This window comes from Tursiops truncatus, chromosome 8 (genome assembly GCF_011762595.2).
Source record: "Tursiops truncatus isolate mTurTru1 chromosome 8, mTurTru1.mat.Y, whole genome shotgun sequence".
Classification (NCBI taxonomy): Eukaryota; Metazoa; Chordata; class Mammalia; order Artiodactyla; family Delphinidae; genus Tursiops; species Tursiops truncatus.
In genome coordinates this window covers 18,647,974-18,668,471 of record NC_047041.1, presented here as the reverse complement: position 1 = coordinate 18,668,471, position 20,498 = coordinate 18,647,974, and the positions used below count along the sequence as shown (strand labels likewise).

The 20,498-nt window shown below is 38.0% G+C and overlaps 1 protein-coding gene across 2 annotated transcripts in view; it reads right to left on the bottom strand.

Moving 5' to 3' along the window:
* Positions 1-4,008: 4,008 nt before the first annotated feature.
* ZW10 (zw10 kinetochore protein) overlaps positions 4,009-20,498 on the bottom strand; it is a 32,315-nt gene continuing 15,825 nt past the window's right edge. Inside the window, exons 8-16 of one of the 2 annotated variants that reach the window (XM_004319680.4) lie at positions 18,309-18,472; positions 17,218-17,400; positions 14,279-14,517; positions 12,174-12,245; positions 9,954-10,123; positions 8,986-9,116; positions 8,283-8,414; positions 7,306-7,508; positions 4,009-4,611 (exon numbers count right to left, since the gene is read on the bottom strand). In XM_004319680.4, coding sequence (XP_004319728.1) covers positions 4,491-4,611; positions 7,306-7,508; positions 8,283-8,414; positions 8,986-9,116; positions 9,954-10,123; positions 12,174-12,245; positions 14,279-14,517; positions 17,218-17,400; positions 18,309-18,472 — 1,415 coding nt within the window. In that variant the 3' untranslated portion in view covers positions 4,009-4,490. The remainder of the gene's footprint in view (positions 4,612-7,305; positions 7,509-8,282; positions 8,415-8,985; positions 9,117-9,953; positions 10,124-12,173; positions 12,246-14,278; positions 14,518-17,217; positions 17,401-18,308; positions 18,473-20,498) is intronic. The other variant, XM_073808193.1, reaches the window with a different exon arrangement.

Genomic DNA, 20,498 nt, shown 5'->3' with positions numbered 1-20,498 from the left:
CAGAAACCATGGGATTGGGTTAGCTGGAGCAAGTGGCTGAGCAGAGGGAAGGAGGATGCAAAGGGGAAGTGGTAGTGAGTCAGCTGTCAACTGCATTTAAGATGTTTGTTATTTGATACCCAGTGTTCAGGGGATGGGAGTGGAGTGGATACAGGCTGAGCCTGAGTGGGGAACTGAGGTTGGGGAAAAAGGGAGGGAGGCGGGCAGCTAGAGGACAACTCCTGCCGGCAGAGGAGAGGGGGGATGACAGGAGCTGAAAGAGAGATGGAAAAAGAGAAAGCTTCGCAAGAAACAACATTCACACTTTTCACAGGAATGAGCCCTGGGTTTAAAATGATATGCTGTCTGGCATTTGCTTCAACAATTCAGTGTGTGTTTGCAGGAGCAATGGGGTGGGGGTGACCAGGGGGCACAGATGAAACAAGATTGGCTGTATGACCACAATTGCTGAAGATGGGTGGTGGGTACCTAGGGGTTCACCACGCTATTTTCTCTTCTTTTATACATTTCCTTTTTTTTTTTTTCTAAGCTACTAGTTTCCCATCTGACTCAGAGTAAAAAAAAACCAAAATCCTTCTAATGGCCTACACAATCTTGCCCCCTCCTCTCCTGTTATATCTCTCACCACCTTTCCTCCTCCTCTCTCCCTCATTCTCTGCTATTCCTTCACCAGACACACTCCTCCCACCTTAGCGCTTTGCAAGGGCTGGTCTCTCTGCTCAGAGTTGTCTGCACCCAGACATCCACATGGCTTACCCACTGTCTCGAGGAGGTGTCCTCTGACCATCCCATTCAGAATGTCAGCTCACTCCCCTTTCCTCCAGCCCTGGAATTCCAGAGGAGTTCAGATTTATCACCCTATGTTTATTTTTTCCATACACTTAAAATCTTCAGACATACTATCTAATTTACTTACTTCATGTTTATTATCTGTCTTTAGCACCAGAATTTAAATCACCAGAGAAAAATAATTTTTGTGGGGTTTTTTTTTGGGGGGGGGTTGTTGAGTGACTGGAACCATGCCTGGCACCCAGTAAATGTAAGTAGAATAAACGTAGGAAGTTTTAGAACCACTTACAAAGCTGAGACAAGGGAGGGAGAAGGTGTCTTCGGCCCTGGTACTAGTGCCTACTTCAACAGCAGGAGTAGCTAAGACCCATCCACTCCCGCCTCGCTCTCTCGCACTACGCAAGAAATCTGGGGCACCCGATTGCTGAGGAGTGCAGAACTTATACATAGCTCCTCAGAATCATTGCCCTCCTCCCCAGACTTGAGGCAGAGATTTCATAACATGGTTTTGAGACATCTAAGCCTAGCTCCAGTTATGTCACGTGACATCACAAACTTCTCAACCAAACTCCTCATGACAAGGAGAGGAATTTCTGTCTAAACCGTATAATTGAAAAACTTCTCAAAATTGGGGCTTTGTAACTTTCAGGAAACTTTAGGCTTTAGCTAAATGCCTATTTTTAGGAGGAAGTTATCACAAAACCAATGTTCAAAATCAGTTCCATGATTAGGAAGAACGTGGGCATCAAAACCCAATTTAAAAAGGCTACTTTGTGCCAAGACTTTTTATATGGGAGGCAATTTCCAAAAGCCTTATTCCTTCCTGAATTTACAGCTACCTCCTTCACTAAGAAGTCACTCCTATACATGCCTTCATTTCTCCGTGGCACAAACTAGCTGTGGAGCTTGGGCAAACTACTCCTTTGGGCCAGTTTTCTGATAACAAAAACACCCCCAGAGGATGTGTGTGTACCTCTCAGAACTTTCAGAAGATAGACATAATCTTCGGAAATCAAATAAACAACAGAATGAAACCCCACAAAAGGCTGGGAGTCGTTGCCTTAAGTGATAGCATGAGTATTTGCAGGCATGGGAAGAGGATTATCCGTATCCTTTTTCACAATGTTATTAATCAAAGAAAATACTGTTTGATCTATTCACAAGTGATTGTTCAGTGATATGTCACCGTTTATAATATAGATGCATGCAGAGCCTGGATGACCCTCCTGGGCTGATCAAGGCCAGAATGTAAGCCCAGGGTAAAATGGACAGGCTCCCTGCTTCCATTTCCACAGACTAGGCCTAGATGCCTTGTGCTGCTCCCAGGCCTGAGGAAAGATGCCCTCTGGAGGATCCCCATTTCAGAGAGAAATCCAGTGCAAAACTGACCATGAATGGGTCTCCAACAATTCAGGATCCACAATGTAACAGCAGCCACTATCAAGTCACCTAAGGGATTTAGGTTCTTTTTAACAAAAACTTTCCTTTTTACTAATATCTTGGGGACCCTTTCTGGAATTTCATTTCCCAGTCATCTGTATAGTTCTGGGTGTAATTTGGGAAGAGGTTTCTTTCCGTTGGCCTACAGATCCACTGAATGAGTCAAGCCTCGTAAGTTTCCCTTACTCACATAATCCGCACGCTCTTTCTAGAGGAAGCAGGCTCCCCTCCCGGTCCATCTCAGGTTCCCTATCTGAATAGGTACCTTCAAGGTCCCTGTAAGAGCTGCCAGACCCAACTCCCATGTTGCTAAGCCAGATGGCTCGTCCCTAACCAGAACGAATATCCACTTAACCACCAGCTGTCAATTGCCTTGGCCAGGGAAGAGGATGGAGTCTGTCCACTCTGTGTGCCATGACATACAAACTATTCATCAGAGGAAGGAGTCCCGAGGGATGGAGTCTACAGGGCCTCAGAAGAACTATGATGCAGTTTTCTGTGCTAATGGGGGAAGGAAGGGAAGGAGAGAGGAGTGTGCTTTCCAGTTACAAGAGATCCCACCCCCCAATTGCTCTACCTGTCAAGCAACAGGAATAGCTTCTATGAACAAAAGAAATACGCTATGTGTGCAACAGTCCTGCAAGGCATTTAGTTCAGTTCTGTTCTTAGTTCCCCATCCCCTCAATTGCTGAAAAAAGAATGCTAGCTGAAATGGTGTGGATTTTCCAAAACAGGTATTTTCTTCACCTGTGCAAATAGTCCCTTCCCCCTCTCAAGAAAGACAACTACTTTGTTCTCAAAAAACTAAAGTTGGTTCAGGCAAGTCTTTTTTCTGTGCGTTCTCATAGTAGGATATGCTGAGTATAGACAGATAGGTTGTCACTAACCACAGCTGAGTTCTCTTATAAAAAGAAACCAATCTTCTTTCTAATTCTTTCTTCTATGACCCCTAAATTGGTAAAAGAAAAACTAAGCAACCAGAATGTAGGGGCTGAGCTCAAACTAAGAACAAGAAGGTGAAGGCAGAATGTGTGCCAGGGATCAGGGGTTGACGCCTAAGGAAGCAGGCCCACTGTACTGAAAACATCCTCCAGACAGCATCTCCTCCAAGGCACACAAAGATCGATCGCACTCTTTACCTCTTTTCACAAGCGGAATTCCACATTTCAGGGTGAAGAGAGACAATCCAGAGTCCTACTGAGAATAATTTTAATAGAATATAAACCTCCAATGGCTGCAAAGAGTTAAAAACACAGAAAGTTGAGCTGAAGGATTACCCACATCCACCAAATAAAAGATTAGGCTACCAAACCCACAGTTAGCATCTCATGGCACATACATACCAAAGGAACACTGAAATTTTAAAGCTTTGCCATTTGATAAGGTACAGAAACAGTGGAATTTGAGAAGACAAAAAAAAAAAATCCAACCAATAAAATAGAATTTAGTCCGGGAATTCCCTGGCAGTCCAGTGGTTAGGACTCCTTGCTTTCACTGCTGAGGGCCCGGGTTCAATCCCTGGTAGGAGAACTAAGATCCTGCAAGCCACGTGGCTCAGCCAGAAAAAATATATAATTTAGTAGAAATAGCAAAAAGTGCCAAAACTTTATACTGAAAGAAATGTTAAATTATCAGATAGTGTCATGAAGAAAGACGGTAAGTCATTGAGTCCTCTGTGAGGATCATAAATGTTGATAAAAAGAATGGCATGAAAGATAGGAAAACTTGATGGTCTCTTTTGTCGAAGTTCCCATGTTATTAAAGACACTCACCCTTAACTCTGAAAAGCATTATTTATTGGAAAGAAATATTGAAGGAAGTCTTCTTAATTCCTGCAAGACCAATTTATGGTTCCCTTGCCCTCCAAAATATATCTCCCATCTCTCACAAATTCTTTATCCTGACTCTTGGAATGACCTGGATTCCTTGATCCAAGGCCAGGGCTTATATTTTCAATGGACACAGTTCCCAGAGGGCCCTGGAAGCAACATGAAACAATGTCACCCTACAGTTTCTTATTAAGGGAGGGTGGCTAAAAAGTCAACAAATTGAGGTGCTTCATTTGACATCTGATCCTAACAACCAGTTCTTCAACAAAGCCTCATACAGGCCAGGAGGTAAGGCGTTCTTAGGTGAAATCAAACTTCCATGATATATCAGTTCACCAAAACCAACGGGTGATTCCAAGAAGTCTTTAAAGACTAATTACGCCAAGAAAGGAATCCACCTGCTCAAGAAATGGCTTTCTCAGGAAGATGGAGCTATTTAATCTTGGCAAGGGCAGCTGCTCTTCTTTCTGTGTTCTGGAACAAGGCACGAATTAAAGCTTTTACTTCACTGGAAGAGAACGCAGCTGCCAAGGGCCCTTTTCCATCTGCCCACCTGCAAAATGAAAAACACAATTTCTATTTCCTATTAAGTATAAGCCAGATTTTTAAATTGCGTATTTGATCCCAAGAGTGTATTTGTTTAAAATGGAAATAAAACAAATTCTGGCATTCTTCCCCTTCTTTACGAATCTACCAGTCAGTATCTTTGACATCTTCTACTTCTTGGCTGCATTTTGGTAACAGCATAGACAGACAAAGAGACCAAGTTAGGAAGATAAAACTGTTCTCCCTCATTCTATACTCACTAAGCCCGTTTGAACTTGACAATTATGACCACATCCTCACATGGTTATACAGAGTAATGGGATCTGTAACTACTTTAAAAAGTGAACCACAGGCAACCCATTTTAACTGACAAAGGATAAGTACAAAAAATACATATGAAATCACAAACAACCCCGTAGAATAAAGGGTAAAAAATATGAATAGCTCAGAGCTACAGAGAACAAACCAGTGGTTACCAGTGGGGAGACGGAAGCGGGGAGGGGGAATTTAGAGGTAGGGGACTAAGAGGTACAAACTATTATGTATAAAATAAGCCTCAAGGCTATATTGTACAACAGGAAATATAGCCAATAACAACTATAAAGAGAGTATAACCTTGAAAAATTGTGAATCACTATATTGTATACCTGTAACTTAATAATATTGTGCATCAACTATACTTCAAAAAGAAAAACACACAGAGTCCCAATATAAAAAAAATGTAAACAGGCATTTTACAATAGAAGAAAAATGATCACTAAAAAGATGCTCAATGTCATTAGAATTTAGGGAAATACAAATTAAAATGACAACGAGCTACCATTTCATAGCAACTAGACTAGCAAAAATTTTAAAGTCTGATAATACCAAATACTGGTGAAAATGTGAAGCAACAGGATAAACCATGAAATGTGCATCTATAAAATAAATAAGTCACAGGCAGGGATGTAACATACACATGAGGAATATAGTCAATAATATTGTAACAAGTTTGGTGATGGATGGTAACTGATCTTACTGCTGTGATCTTTTCATAATGTATAAAAATATCAAATCACTATGTTGTACACCTGAAACTAATATAATATTGTATGTTAATTATAACTCAGTTTTTTAAAAAACTATGAAATATTTATATAATGGAATATGATACAGCAGTGAAAATGAACTGCAGCTACAGATACCTTCACGAAAGAATTTTCTGAACAAAAGAAGCAAGTTATAGAAGACTCCATTTAGGGATATGTGCAAATGTGGTAAAACTATAAAGAAAAGCAAGGAGATAAATAACACAAAATTCAAGATAGTGGTTACCCCTCTGGCAAGGACGATTTGGAAAAGGGTACATAAGGGTCTTCAAAGGTAGTGGTAATATTTTTAAGCTGAGCAATAGGTACATGAACATTTATTTCACTCTTTCTTTAAACTGTGAATATATGTTATATATACTGTGCTCTTTCACATGTATATTTTATAATTTTTAAATGTTTAAACTACACAACTGGAGATAGTTTCCTTGGTAAAAAAATTTTCTCAATTAGTTATTATCCTTATATTTACTGAAATCTCTAGGACGAAAAAAAATCTTCCTAGGCAGAAGAAAAGAAGCTGAGACATATCAGTATTGTAATTTTTCTCATAACGAAGAATTAACGATCATTCTTGGGTTGCAAGAAGGCCCTTTAACAGCCGAAAGAAAAATTCTTATCTGCTGCCCTCTGGAGTCTTACCTGAAGACATAACTCACTAAGGACTTGTAAATAACAAATGAATAAATCAAATTTTATACTAAATGTAGTTAGAGGTATTTTGATGTGATTTTTTTTTTCAAGCAAAAAAATCTCATTTACCTTGTTTTAGAATGGATAGTATTTGCTGGGAACAACTCAGACACATCTAGGACAACTAGTCTAATGTAATTGGGCATCTATAATAAACCAAGCCAAAGTAGATAGACAAGTAGCTATAAGAATGGATATGGACCTTAATGCCTACTCAGTGAGTTCCCTATACAAGGTATGCATGCTTGTTAAAAATATACCAAGACAATAATAAAAGCGTCCAAGGATGTATAACTAGCCCACATCTATCCAGTTTTTGCATAGTATTAATGACCTTCACACACTCAGTATGATACGACATAGCATACAATTACAGAGCACAGCAACATTAACTGATGGTATTGAGAGAAAACATCATCTACTATATTTAAGAAAATATGAATCCTTTCTACGTGTGTGGTGCTGAATCTCTAAAACTACTTTACTCCCTGTAGAAAAACTGCTGGTCAATCAAACAATGGTTTGATGCTGAATATTCTTACAGATAAAAGTCACTTCTCTGTTAACATATCAAAGCCAATCTTAAAATGCATCCACTGTTGATTAAAATGGGCAAGAATTTCCATCCAGGTGTCAGATGGTTGTACTCCTTGTAAGTGCAAGAAGTACAAGATCACACGTACAGCATGACAAAACAACATGCTCAAGACCAAAATAATAGAAACAAGAAGTCTTTACGCTATCAAATATGAGAAAATGGTCATGAGATCCACACTATGATAGACCATGCAAAGGCCCCACCTACTGCTACTCAATATGAAACTTTCCTGAGTAATATTAAGAAACAGAGAGAAGCACTGCTCTCAATGGCACTAATACTCTTTTATAGCTGTGAAGAGATATATAAATCCTATACCCACCGATCCCCAATTTCTTGCAGGCTGGCTTGTAACATTATCATCAATTCTTTGAATGGCATCCATTTTGGCACGTAGACCGGAACCTCTTCTTGATACTTCTTGTTCTTGTTTTCTTCAGACAGAGGTGCAAATACTTGAGGTCCTTCATCCATCACTGTTTTGCATAAGGAATACAATCTATCACCATCTTCAGTAGAGATGTCCTGATTTTGCACAAAGGGAACACAACAGAACAGAATTGGGCCAGCTTAGCAGTAAGTAAAAAGCAGACCTTTGGTGTATACTATTCAGGGGGTCAGCCACAGCAAGATGTTTTCCAACCAATTTAGCACACCTTACTAGACACTAGATTTCATCAGTTCTGACAATACTCCTAAAGCTAGAATGACACAAAATATGTTTCAACAGATTGTCGGTAATTTAGTTTGCCTGCATGAAAAAATCCATTTCTCCAATAGAATGTGGTGCAGTTTGCTGCAAAGCAGGGAGTGTTATCACAAGGGTTTAGCCTATCTATACTTTAGAGGTATCAGCTGGCAGAGTCCAGGCAACTTTCCTGTAGGATCACACATGTGTGTTGGTAAAGTGGTACCTGCACAAGGCTGCATTTCACTTTACTAAATTATTTAGTTCACGTACATGTTAAGTATATATGACTTCACACTTTACATTTTGGGAGCACTGCCCCATTTCCAACTTCCTCATTCATAATTTACACAGATGCTAGATGGAGAAGCAGCATAACCCTGCTTTCTTATACAGGTATGAAAGATAGAGATTAGCAAGTCTCCAGCAAAACAGAATTAAGACAAAAGTGAAAAAAATAACAGTATAATGAGTTAGACATGACACATGAACAATTTCTTCTACCATCTGTGTTGACTAAAGATGAGACTTCAACATCACTTCCTTAGGAAAGTGACAATCTGGAACAAGAACTGCATCTCAAGTCTGGTGAGGCATCTAATGGCCCTTACCTCTAGGGCAGTGATTCTGCCAATGATCTCAGAAATTGTTGTACTGAGTAAAGTCCCCATAGCCTTGCAATATATGTTCACTGGCAGGACATCCTGCCACACAATTCCAAGTCTCTTTAGTTGGTGCAGTACCTGTCAGAAGAATACAGATATTTACATGGAAGAGAGATTGTTACAACTCACATTTTTCTAGATTTACATTTATTGTGTGTGTGTGTGTGTGTGTGTGTGTGTGTGTGTGTGTGAGAAGAAGTGTTATATGACGGTGAGGTAAAGTAATCAAGAACATGTGCTTCTTGAATATTTCACCCCAGTGATATCTCTGCTAGATGAAAAACTGACTTATTCTGAGGATGGGAAAACTAGTAAAAAGATAAGTCACTTAGGAGAGAGAGGCATTTTTCTGAGATGAAAGCTAGTATTTCAAATTTCCCAAACCTAAGTTCATGGGTTAAATACTTGCTATGACAGACTTATTATTCCCATCACTAGTGGCTTGATGGGAAGATAGCTTCCTGTTGACTTGGTGGGGTAGGGGAAGGGAAAGATCGTATACAAGACTGTAAAAGGTAGCCACATTTTCCAATGGGAGTTCTGGGGAATGAACTGAGCTACCTGTTACATATTCTTTGCTCCTTAAAAAACAAGGTGGGGGAGCATCTAAAGGAAGAGTACAAATTCCAGAGGGAACAACAGCCCCCACCTGTCGGACTGCTTTACTTGCTGCAGAGTAATTGTCCTCATCGTCCATGTTTGAAAAGTTTCTAGCACTTGATAATCTTTCCAGAAGTTCTCCTTTCTGTGCCCGCATTTGGGCCAAAAAACACTCTGTCCCTATAATAAGAAAAGAGAATAAAGAATTCTAAAAGTTGTTCAATTACACAATGCAAAACCAGGGTGGAAGAGGAGAGACAAGCATGAACTGAATATCTGATTCTGCCTATTTGAAAACAACTGCTTGTTAGATAACATCATAAGGTTGCCCTAAGGTTACTAGAAACATCACTGCTAATACATTAGCCGGTCCCTCCAAGCCCACCCTCAGGATAGTAAGTCTTTTCCAACAGTTTGTCCAGAGTCAGATAAGAAAAACTGCTTGTACAGTAGAAGTAACTGCTTATTTTTCTGATATATCTACACCACCTAAGGGAAAAGTCAGGAATTGAAAAGCTAAGCAAATCATATAGATTCTCTGCTTTTCTTAGGCTATCATTATTGACTTACCCCACATTTCTTTTGATTTTTAATAATCAGAAGTAAAGCTAAAGGAGGTAGAAGAGAAGGGAGCTAGTTTGAGGTTTTGCAAAAGAATAAGCACTGTCATTAGTGAGCTCTTACCAACAATGTTAACAGAATTGTCACACTACATCTTAGTATGTGTCACTCTACTGACATAACTCTGATTTGGTGAATTCACTGCACACCAGAAATGCAGTCTGGAACACTAATGTACCATGAAATCACGTCATGAAAAAGTAATGCTTTCAAAAGACTGCATTCACTTTTTAAAACTAAGTAACTGGGAACACCTGCAAATTAAATGCCCTCCCACTTTCCAATACAGCTCAGGACCACCACCTAATTTCTAACTGCTGCATTCGTAAATTACAAAGATACTAGTCTGATAAGCTGCATTATCAATATGCTTCCTAAATTTAAAGCATCAGTTACCAAGTCTCCTGAAGCCAGGTACAAGATCCACAAAAGTAGTAGTGCCATCACACAGAATGGGGGCAAGACGCAATCTGAACTGATGCCCGAGGGTCAGCAAGTGGTGAGCGATATACATACAGTTGTTGAGGTGAATGGCAGCCAACTGGGGCAGTTTTTGAAGGTTCTCCCTAGGTCAGGAGGAAGCGTAGGAAAAGAAAGAAATCTCCTGTTATTGAAGTTGGGGTTGATGAAGTTACTCTTTTAATGTATTTCTAGGTGTTAATCATTGTCTACTGTATAAATGCTGTACCTAACAAGGCATAACCTCAGCACGCCCACTCAGTCACTGAGGTTGTTCTGCCTGCATGGGACCTTATCCTTTAAAACTATCCTAGTGATTAACAAAAAACAACAAGGGAATCAAGATGTTACCTGTGTCAACTCTTTATACTAGAAACCTGGCATAGCTGTACGTAATAATTCCCTTGAAATCTAACACTGATAAGTCTGTGGAAATGTTTGCTTCCCCTTTCTCCAAATCCCCATTTCATTTGTACAATGAAGCACTCAACTATTTTCTAATTCACTAGTTTTCAAAGCTGGCTACAGATTAGGGTCACCTGAGAAATTTTAATATAGAGACGCTTAGACTTCACCCCAAACAAATTAAATCACAACCTCTGAGTGAAGCCAGGGCATTTATATGTTTTAAAATCTTCCCATGTGATTTTAAATTTTCATAAAAGATTGAAAATCACTGCTCTAATTCTTCTGCACATATTGGTCTACCTACCCAGCTTGGGAAGAGATCTTATCTTATACCTCTGCTACATATCCACTAGCAGCCATTCAAGTAATACTTCCTAGTTTGCTGATTCAATGTCAGGCTAGAATATATAAAATTGGAAACTAACAATCTTCAGACAGTTGTCCTCACTTTGGGCTACACATCAGAATCATTGTAGGGCTTTAAAAAACAGAGATATGTTTAATCTTAAACCATACCTATAAATCAAAAATCTCTAGGGGTAGGGCCTAAGCATATATATTCTTCAAGGTCCATAAAAGAGTCTAAACTACTGCCAAAGCTGTGAACGCTAATCTAGAACGGTGGTTCTCAAAGTGTGGTCCCCTGACAAGCAACATCAGCATCACCTGGAAATCTGTTAAAAATTCTAGGCTTTACCCCAGCCCTACTGATCAGACACCTCAGGCATGGGACCCAGCATCTGTAGTTTAACAAGGTTTCCTGGTGATTCTGATACATACTGAAGTTTATAAACCACTGGTCTAGCATAAAGTTCCCAGATCATACAATGCGGAAAAAGAGGCAAATCTAACTCCACACCAGTGTGAAAATTCTAAGCAGGAAAACCCCTAAGCCAACTGTCTCTGAATCCCCAAGGACGTGGCTATTAACTGACCCGAAGATGTTTTTTTCCTTTACCTAAGTAGAAAGTGAAATAAAAGTTTTAAGCCACAGCAAAGAGAATACAAATAAAAATAATGTTTACAATAAATAAGCTGTCTTTTAGAATAAAAACAATAACTGGCCCTACTTAAAAACATCTCAATCTGAACTAAAAAGTACTACAAACAATAAACTGATTTTTTTCTTTGAAACCAGAGTCCTTGACTAAGGAATAGCTTTGTTGACATATTTATTTAAAACACTTGTAAAAGGTATCCAAAACACTTAATTTGGATAACAGAGAGAACTCCTGGAGACTTAAAGTTATGAGTAACTTCTGAGATTAATATTAAGAGAAACCTTAAAAAACCAAGACATTAGGTAAATACAGCTTAAGATTGCTAAGAGCGGCTGATCGACAGTTAAATAGCAATCTCTTGTGGTATTCAGTCTGCAAAGCTATGAATGCCAAGGGAAAATGTGGGATGTTTACTGGATAGCAATATGGAGTCATGGATGACCTTTTGTTTTGTAACCAAATAAAGTGAGGCAGTTCTGCAAGCATCTACCATCAGTAACAGGGTAAAGTCCTTTTGAGTCTTTAAATCTGTGTCACCTACTATACTGCAAGATTATAGTACCCTTATTAATTTATTAATAAATGACCCATGTCCTTTAAACATGTAATGTAAATGTTTACTGCATTTCATTGTGAATTTTAGTAACCAATTATCTTTGGTGGGAATATAAAATTACTGGTTTTAACCTGACTCACAAACATTTTAGACCTACAATATTACACAGAAGTCAGACACAGTGGCACATACTTGTGATATGTTGGTACAACATCATGGAACAAATGGAAGATATTCCTCACTGAGTAGAAAAGTTGAACAGCACTAAAAGGAAAACACAGTTTCAACAGAAATGCAGAAGGATATATTGGCAATGAGAAAAAAAATTCAAACTCAGTGCACCTGAAGGGAGAGTCAGCAGCAAAAACTACAGCTGGAGAGAACAGATGCCTTGGTCACTGCTGAGAACACCATTCCTCTAGATGGCATAGATTCTCAGCGGTTATTCACTAGACTACAGGTCTAAAAACCTGGACCCATTAATAATATTAAGAATAGCAGCATTCAACCCAAAGCCTCTTTTCCATTTGTCAGTTTGTGTTCTGCCAGTACCGAGAGTACCCCTTCAGTGACAAATGGAGCTAAGCCTCGAGCAAATGTCACCTCCTCACTGACACACTGTGCAAAGGGCAAGGTATCAATAAAGGCACTCACTGGTGCTGTCGGAACCAGCCTGCCTTTCAGCCTCCACCTTCCCTCCTTCTCACCCCAATGCAAGGAGATGAATCAACATTTCTAGGACAGAATCCAACCTCAAGTTTTCTTGCCCTTTAAATCTGGTCTTAGAACACCAAAGATCATTATTAAAAAGCACTTAGGAAGAGCAAATATAAGGTTTGTGTAGCTTACTTCTACATAAGAATATTTTAAATTATGTACCTTGAATACATCACAGGAATTCCACAAATAACTTTTAAAAATTAGTCATGATCACTATACCCCGAAACACTGTTACAACTTGATTACTATGATACCGGACTAGATTATTTCATGTGTTGCTGTTTGAAGTTTGATAATAGGAAAAGTGAGTTGTTGTAATGTAGTTGTGTTTTTGTTTATCCTGTTGAAACTATTTTTTTGGTGGGAAGAATGTCCATAGACATTCAGTATACAAAAATATTGTTTGGTATTCTCTTAGGAAAAATTGCCTTGCATCCCTAACTTCTGGTCTGGTACGTTTCAGGTGAATGCCATGTAATGAAACAGTCACTCCTATATTATTCTGCCAAAGGAGTGCATAATTCCTTTTACATGTATTTTTCTTCCTACTTAGATTTAAAACTGGATGGACTTGTGAATATAATGACTCATTCAAGTCAAGGAAGTATCTTAGTGAACATGTTCTTTCTAGAGCAGAATGAAATAAAGGGGTTAGTTTGTACATGGAGATAAAAACTGAAACTCCAAAAGCCCATCGGAAGACACAATTTAAGTCAAGCCCTAACTGAAACTGTTTTCTATATGAGGATGAAAAGTAAAAATACTACTACACACAGATTCAAATTAAAGAGGCTTTTTAAAATCTGCTCTATAATCAATTTGAGCTACTGGCTACCATTTTCTCCTCAATTTATAAAGTTTAGGAGTATGGGAAGAGCCTACTAAACAAAAAGAGATTCAGTACAAATGTGCAAGTATATGGATTGAGTTTGGGTACCTTGAATACAATATTGATTAGGAGAAAGCTTCTTGAAAGGGAGAAATCAGAACTTTGGTGCATTCCATTCTTTTCCTTCTACCTTTGGCTACCCAATAAACTATTATTGCTATAAAATTAACATTTAAAATGTAAATTAATTAGGGCCTAGATTTCAAAAGGTAAAATGGACGTTAGGCTAAAGGGCCAGAGCATGCTGAAACAGATGGTACAACTATCACTAAGACCACCACCACCAATACTGATAAACATCTGAGTATTGATTATTTCCCAGGTAGCATTCTAAGTTCTTCACAAGCACTTTCCCATGTAATATCACTGAAGTCAAATAAAGTTAAAAGTAAACAAAAATTAAAGGGCTTTTTGTTAAAAAGTGATTAACAATTTTTAATGTCAAACCCATTTGGCCATCCATACAATGCTTTTATTGCTCATACCTTGTTGTAAGATTGTATGTTATTGAAAATAAAAGTTAATTGTCAATACATACGTGTGTACTATACTTTTCTCTAGGGAAAAAAATATTAACTAATAAGATAAGAAAACCCAAAGAATTCCAGTTAATTTTCTTAATAAATGTCTAGTTTAGATATACATTTAACCAAGTCATTGCCATTTCCAGAGGACTCAGAACTCGTACCATTGATCACTGCTAGTTGTTGCCTCCAGTAAAGTCTGATAGGCGAGTTCCATTAATTTCTTCACAGATTCACTGATGCGGCATGTGGGCAAAGAAAAGGAATGTTGGTCCAACGTATTTTCAGGCTCTAAATTCATCGCTTCGTTGTACTGAGTTGTGGACACTTTCTGTACTTGTAGTTTGTCACCCTCAGCAGGACTAGGTAAATCTGGCACACTTATCTTAGAAGCAGGAGTAATCTAAGGGTCAAATACAGAAACAAAGAAAATGCACTGTCCTCAGAATAATCCAAATGCAAGCATACAGTGAGGAATAAGATACCAGTTGCTTCCATGATGATTAAGCTGTGGATCTACAGAATAATTAAAAGATTTGAGTAAACATGACAGTACTTGAATGACTACTCAATCTTGGGTGAAAGCACGTCATAAGAAATAAGCAATCCCTTTACTGTGCCATTCTTCTAGTTCTTCTGTGCACTCTCACTCTTGGTGGAAACAGCAAAGCTGTGAAACTGGCCTAAGATTTTAGGTAAATGAAAGGACCTTCAAAAATCCTCTTTCTCAGATGAGACTATTAGATTAACACACACCAGTATGACTTGTGTTCCACTGTCATTAAACAAATTATTTCCCACCAGAAACACCTGTTGGCTTACTCAAAGAAACAACACATTCAGGCTAGCTTATACTGCTCTTAAAAACAAAATTCCAAACAAAAACCAAAAAAGCTTCCCTAACATTTACACAGAATGAAAATTCCCAGACTTGGTCAAGACTAAAGGAAAGAACACTAGGCTTCTAGTTTGGAAACATCAGTGATATTTTCTACCCTAACTTTTAACAAAGTCACTTAACCTCTCTTGAACTCAATTTTCTCATTGTAATATGAAGAAACTGCACTACAATAATGGTTTTCAAACCTTGCTTCTCGAAGATGCCTCAGGGACCAATAAAAGGAGAGATTAAGCAGGTGGAAGCAGCAGGTTCCTACTGCAAGAAGAGCAGCTCTGCTCTGCACATACTGGACCTCTATGGAAAATTTCTGACAGAAGAAGCTCCAATTCTAATAAAAATGTTTAAGTCATGAGACTTGCCATCTGTAAAATGGTATAATAATGTCTACTTCATAGGGCTGTTAATGACATTTAAATGAGAATACAAACATCACAACTGGGAGAGGTGCTACTGGCATCTAGTGGGTAGAGATTAGGGATGCTACTAAACATCCTACAGGACAGGCCCCCAGAGCAAAGAATTATCTGGCCGCAAATGTCAACAGTGGCACTGCTGAGAAACTCTGATCTAGAGGAAGCTACATCATTAGGATTTGGGTACTTGGGGGGAAAATACAGTCTTATAAAATGTCAGAACTAGTTGAATAGGGAGTTCAGAGATTATCTAGTTCAATTCTGTCATATTACAGAAGAGGAAAATGAGGTCCAACAAGGTTAAAAGATTTAGCCCAGAGTCACAAAGTGATCCAGTAACAATCCTATTTATAACAAGGAGTTATAACAGAGTTAATGGGATATATATTAATTCATTTACCAAATATTTACTAAGTACATAGTAGTATGCACCAGGTATTTTCTTGATGCTACAGATACAACAGTAAACCAAACAGTAAAGAACAAAACAAACAGGAAAAAGAAAAACCAACCCTGCCCTCATAGAGCTTATTTTCTAGAGGGGAAAAACAATAAATAATTCATATAGACTATTTAATGATAATAAGTGGTATGAAGAAAAATAAAGCAAGGAAAGAGTACAGGAGATAGCGGGAAGTCACAATCTTAAAAGAGTGGTCAGGAAAGGGAGCACATCGGTGGTAATATCCCAAGCAGAGGGAAAAAGAGGTTCAAAAGTCCTGCAGCCGAGTCGGCCTGGCAAATGAGCAGGGTGACTGAAGAGGAATGCAACAGGAGATGGAGTCAGAGAGGCAACAAGGGGACAGTTCACAGGAGGCCGTGCAGGCCACTGCAAGGCTACTGGGTCTTTCTCTGAATGAGACGGGAAGCCATTGGATTCTGTGCACAAGAGTGACATAAGTGATATTCATGTGAAAAACACCTGCAGCCCAGTTCCCGGTACTGAGTGCATTTCGGCTCCCTTAACCACCCAAGATTACATCAAAATGTGCTAAGATCTGTGCACCTCAAATGGCTAATTTAATATTTTACTGAAGTGGACACTATAACAGGGTACCTAGCCCCAGGAAAACAGGGGATGACAGAAAGGACAGAGGGAGGAAGAGCGCAGTCCTCTCAGCGATAACAGATAAATGGCTGAGGAATTTTCTATTAAGGGATTACTTTAGTGTATGTCTTCTTTTAATCTAAGTAACACCTTACATTTGTCAAATATTATTTTATATATGTAAGATGTTAAAAAAATGCACAGAATTATTTAAGGTCAAAGGAGTAAATTACCCTCAATGCAAATTAATTTGTCCACGGATTTTACAGGTAATTGTTTATACCATACAAAGATCACATCTTTTTGTTTGTCTTTATTAACTTCAAAACTAGCACCTCTATTGGCGTAAGCAATAAAGTCAACATTTCACAACAGGATATAATCTCTGGATATAACAATACCTGTCACGAAACTGTGTACTAAAAATTCAAGTGATAAAGTTGAGAAAACTCTATAGGTTGATATACTCTCTGATTTCAACAACAGTAATCTATTACATTCACGTAGACTTTTTAAATTTATACAATGCTTTTATGTGCATTATCTCATCTGGACCCCACAATACCCTATAAAAGACGTAGGAATTAGGACCCCTTTAAAGATGAGAAAACTAATGTTTAAGAAGATTTAATAACTCGCCTCAATGAGCTCAGCAACTGTCAGTGCTCTTCCACTCTATCATAATCATCTCAAAAATGAGCTGCTTCCTAATACAAGGTAACACCCTGTAACCCCCAATACCTTCACAGTGTTGTGAATTTCAGAGGTCATTAGGTTTCTAGCTGCCACAATCACATCCTGACACTTCTTGTTAGCAAAATGAGAATTGATGTTACGGGCATATTTCAGCAAATCGGTAGTATTTCCTTTTAGAAACCTCATCTCCTTTAAGGCATTTTCAAATTCTTCAGTGGACTGTATGATCTGAGAAAGAAACGCAAGAGAAAAAAAGTAAAAGAATCAAATACATATGTTCCTTTCCAATATTAAAATTTCAAATCCAATGTATAGGAAAGAACAAGGACCAGCTGGTCATTTAAGTTTTAAAAAAGACCATCAGTTACTAGGTATAAAAATATTATTCATTTTTTCTAGCCTTAAATTCATTAGGAAGAGCATCTTCATTAGAAGTTTTTGACTCTGCTTAGTAAAGGTGCAAACATTTTTAAATAAATAGACAGTAAGTCCCCCCTTATCCTCGGCTTCAGTTACCCACAGTCAACCATGGTCTGAAAATATTACATGGAAAATTCTAGAAACAAACAATTCCTAAGTTTTAAACTGTGTGCTGTTCTGAGTAGCATGATGAAATATTGCGCCGTCCTGCTCTGTCTTGCCCAGGATAGGAATCATCCTTTTGTCCAGCATATCCATGCTATATACACTACCTGCCCATTAGTATAGGAAAAAACATAGGACATATGTGGTTCAGTACTATCCACAGGTTCAGGCCTTCGCTGGGGGAACTGGAACGTAGCCCCAGAGATAAAGGGGGACTACTGTGCTTACTGTAGTGTTTGAGGAAACACTAAAAAGAAGCCGAAAAGTAAAGCGTCACATAGTAGCTACTATAGCTGACACCAATAGAAAAACAATTGTTTTTCAAAAGTATCTTACTAAAGAAAACATACTTAATAACGAAACATACTTCCCCACCCAATCAAAAGGTAGGAAGCCTGAAGAGACATGAAGTCAGAGGGAATTTGCCTCCACACTTCATGAATAATTTTCTTAAAGATGTCACTAAAGAACAAAAGATCTCCAAGGTAAACAAGTGACGCCAACAGGAACCTACGGTCTCTTCAAACCCTCTGTGACACCTCTGCTCTTACCTCCTCATACTGCTGTAACTTGCTGCTATTTGTTGGGATAGAATAAACCAAACAATTTTTAATGAGGCAATCGGACAAGTCCTCCCAGATCATGTCACCAAGCATCTCAGCCAATACGATCTTGCATGTTTTCTCATTTTCTACATCAGCAACAAGAGGCAAATCTGAATTCAAAAGAAAAAGTTTTAAACAAGAAACTCTTCACAGTCTGGACATATTCTCAAATTCCCTAGTTTTCTAGAATTCTTTAATTTTAAGATGACAGGGAAGAAAACAGCACGGATAATTCTATAGCTCTCTCAACAGACTACATGGGAAAAGCATGACACAATTATTATTTTATTTTCACTGCTCAAATGAATCATCTGCACTGTATGACTGCCTGTTCTCTATAACAATAAGGTATTAAGCCACCTACATTATAATCATCTACTGCTAATCTACAGATGTGATTATATGAAGCACTCAGAAGTTCTGCATACCACGTTGAAACTAGTTTAGAATAACAAGTTCTCCAATAATAAATATATTTCTTTCATCTCTGCAAAGGATCTGAGTGTTTATCCTAAGTAAAATATCAATAAACACCTTACATTATAGCATAGTATCTAGCCTACCAAACACAATACTTCAGTGTCTCTTCCATGGTATATTTTAGGGTGGCTTTTTCTAACACATTTTGAGGGAGTTATATTTAGAACATACCATTAATTAACTAAACAATATATAAGAACCTTAAAAGAAAGTGACCATATTACCTCGGAGCCTTGAGATATCTTACAATATCTGAAGTCTAGGCCTGCACTGTCCGATATGATAGCAACCAGCCACATTTTGCTACTGAGCACTTGAAATGGGGCTGGTGTGACTGACGAACTCAATTTTTTTTCAATTTTAAGCAATTTCAAATTAAGTTTAAAAATGGAAGCAAGGGTGTGTGGTTATAATGGGTAGCACAAGGGAGCCTTGTGGTGATAGAACAGTTCTATATCTTGATTGTGGTGGTAGTTACATGAATCTACACATGTAACAAAATTGCACAGAACTATTCACACATACAAATGAGTGCAAGTAAAACTGGAGAAATCTGAATAAGCTCTGTGAATCATAACAAAGTCCATTTCCTGGTTCTGATACTATACTATGGTTACACAAGATGCTAACATTGGGGAAAACTGGGTGAAGAGTACATGGGACCTCTGTACGTTTTTTGAATTAAAATTTTAAACTAAAAAAAAAAAAGAGGAAGTAGCGTAAAATACTTTTCTGTTAAACACAGTTTTGTTGCTTTGAAAAGACTATGCCTCACTTTAACCATCACATCATATAAGCTATTATGTGTACTGCAGTGCTCACATCAGGCATGTGTATCACTTCTAGTATTTCTTATAAACACACCTTCGATGTAGTCAGTGTAAACAGATTCATTCCACTGGAATGACTTTGTTTTCCTATGCACCAGTGTAACATTGTAATGCATTTATTTGAATATTTTTCACATACAGCACAGGTTACAGTGATACCTATAATAAACTGAAAACGGTAGTAAAATTGAAATGCTTATTATTTTCACTATGATATATTTTTCTAGCTTAAGAAAATGATTATAAACAAACTTTTAAATTAAAACTAAGGTACACTATTGATGCAGAATCAAGTGAAGGTGCAGAAGCTAGAAGAACTGGCAGAACAGTAAAGGAAACTACAGACTGGAAGAAAATACGCTACAATTTTACAATAAATGGCAGCTGCAGCTTGCTAAAACAGAGCAAAACAAAACTTTTCCTGCTGTGCCAAAAAATTTTTAAGATGATAAAGCAGACGATATTAAGAGAAATTTCAACAAATACATTAGGAATTTGTCAAGTTTCCTCTCAAAGAAGAATTGACAAAATTAGTCACCTGACATCACAATTAAATGTCCAACCCAAACTGTGATTTTAAGGGGATCTGAGCTTGTAAATTTAGCTAGCGATAAAATGACTTGGTAAAATCATTCCATACATTTTGGTAGCAAATTTATGCTGGTTTTTAAAAAATTAATTAGGGCACTTATCCATCTTTTTCTATTGACCAAAAGAGCTTGATTATCAAAGGGATTATCTGTAATTTGAAGAGTACCTAGAATGTAGCCACAAACCATACGTGCCTGATGGTGGCCTTTTTAGCGGAAAATCTTTAACAACCTTT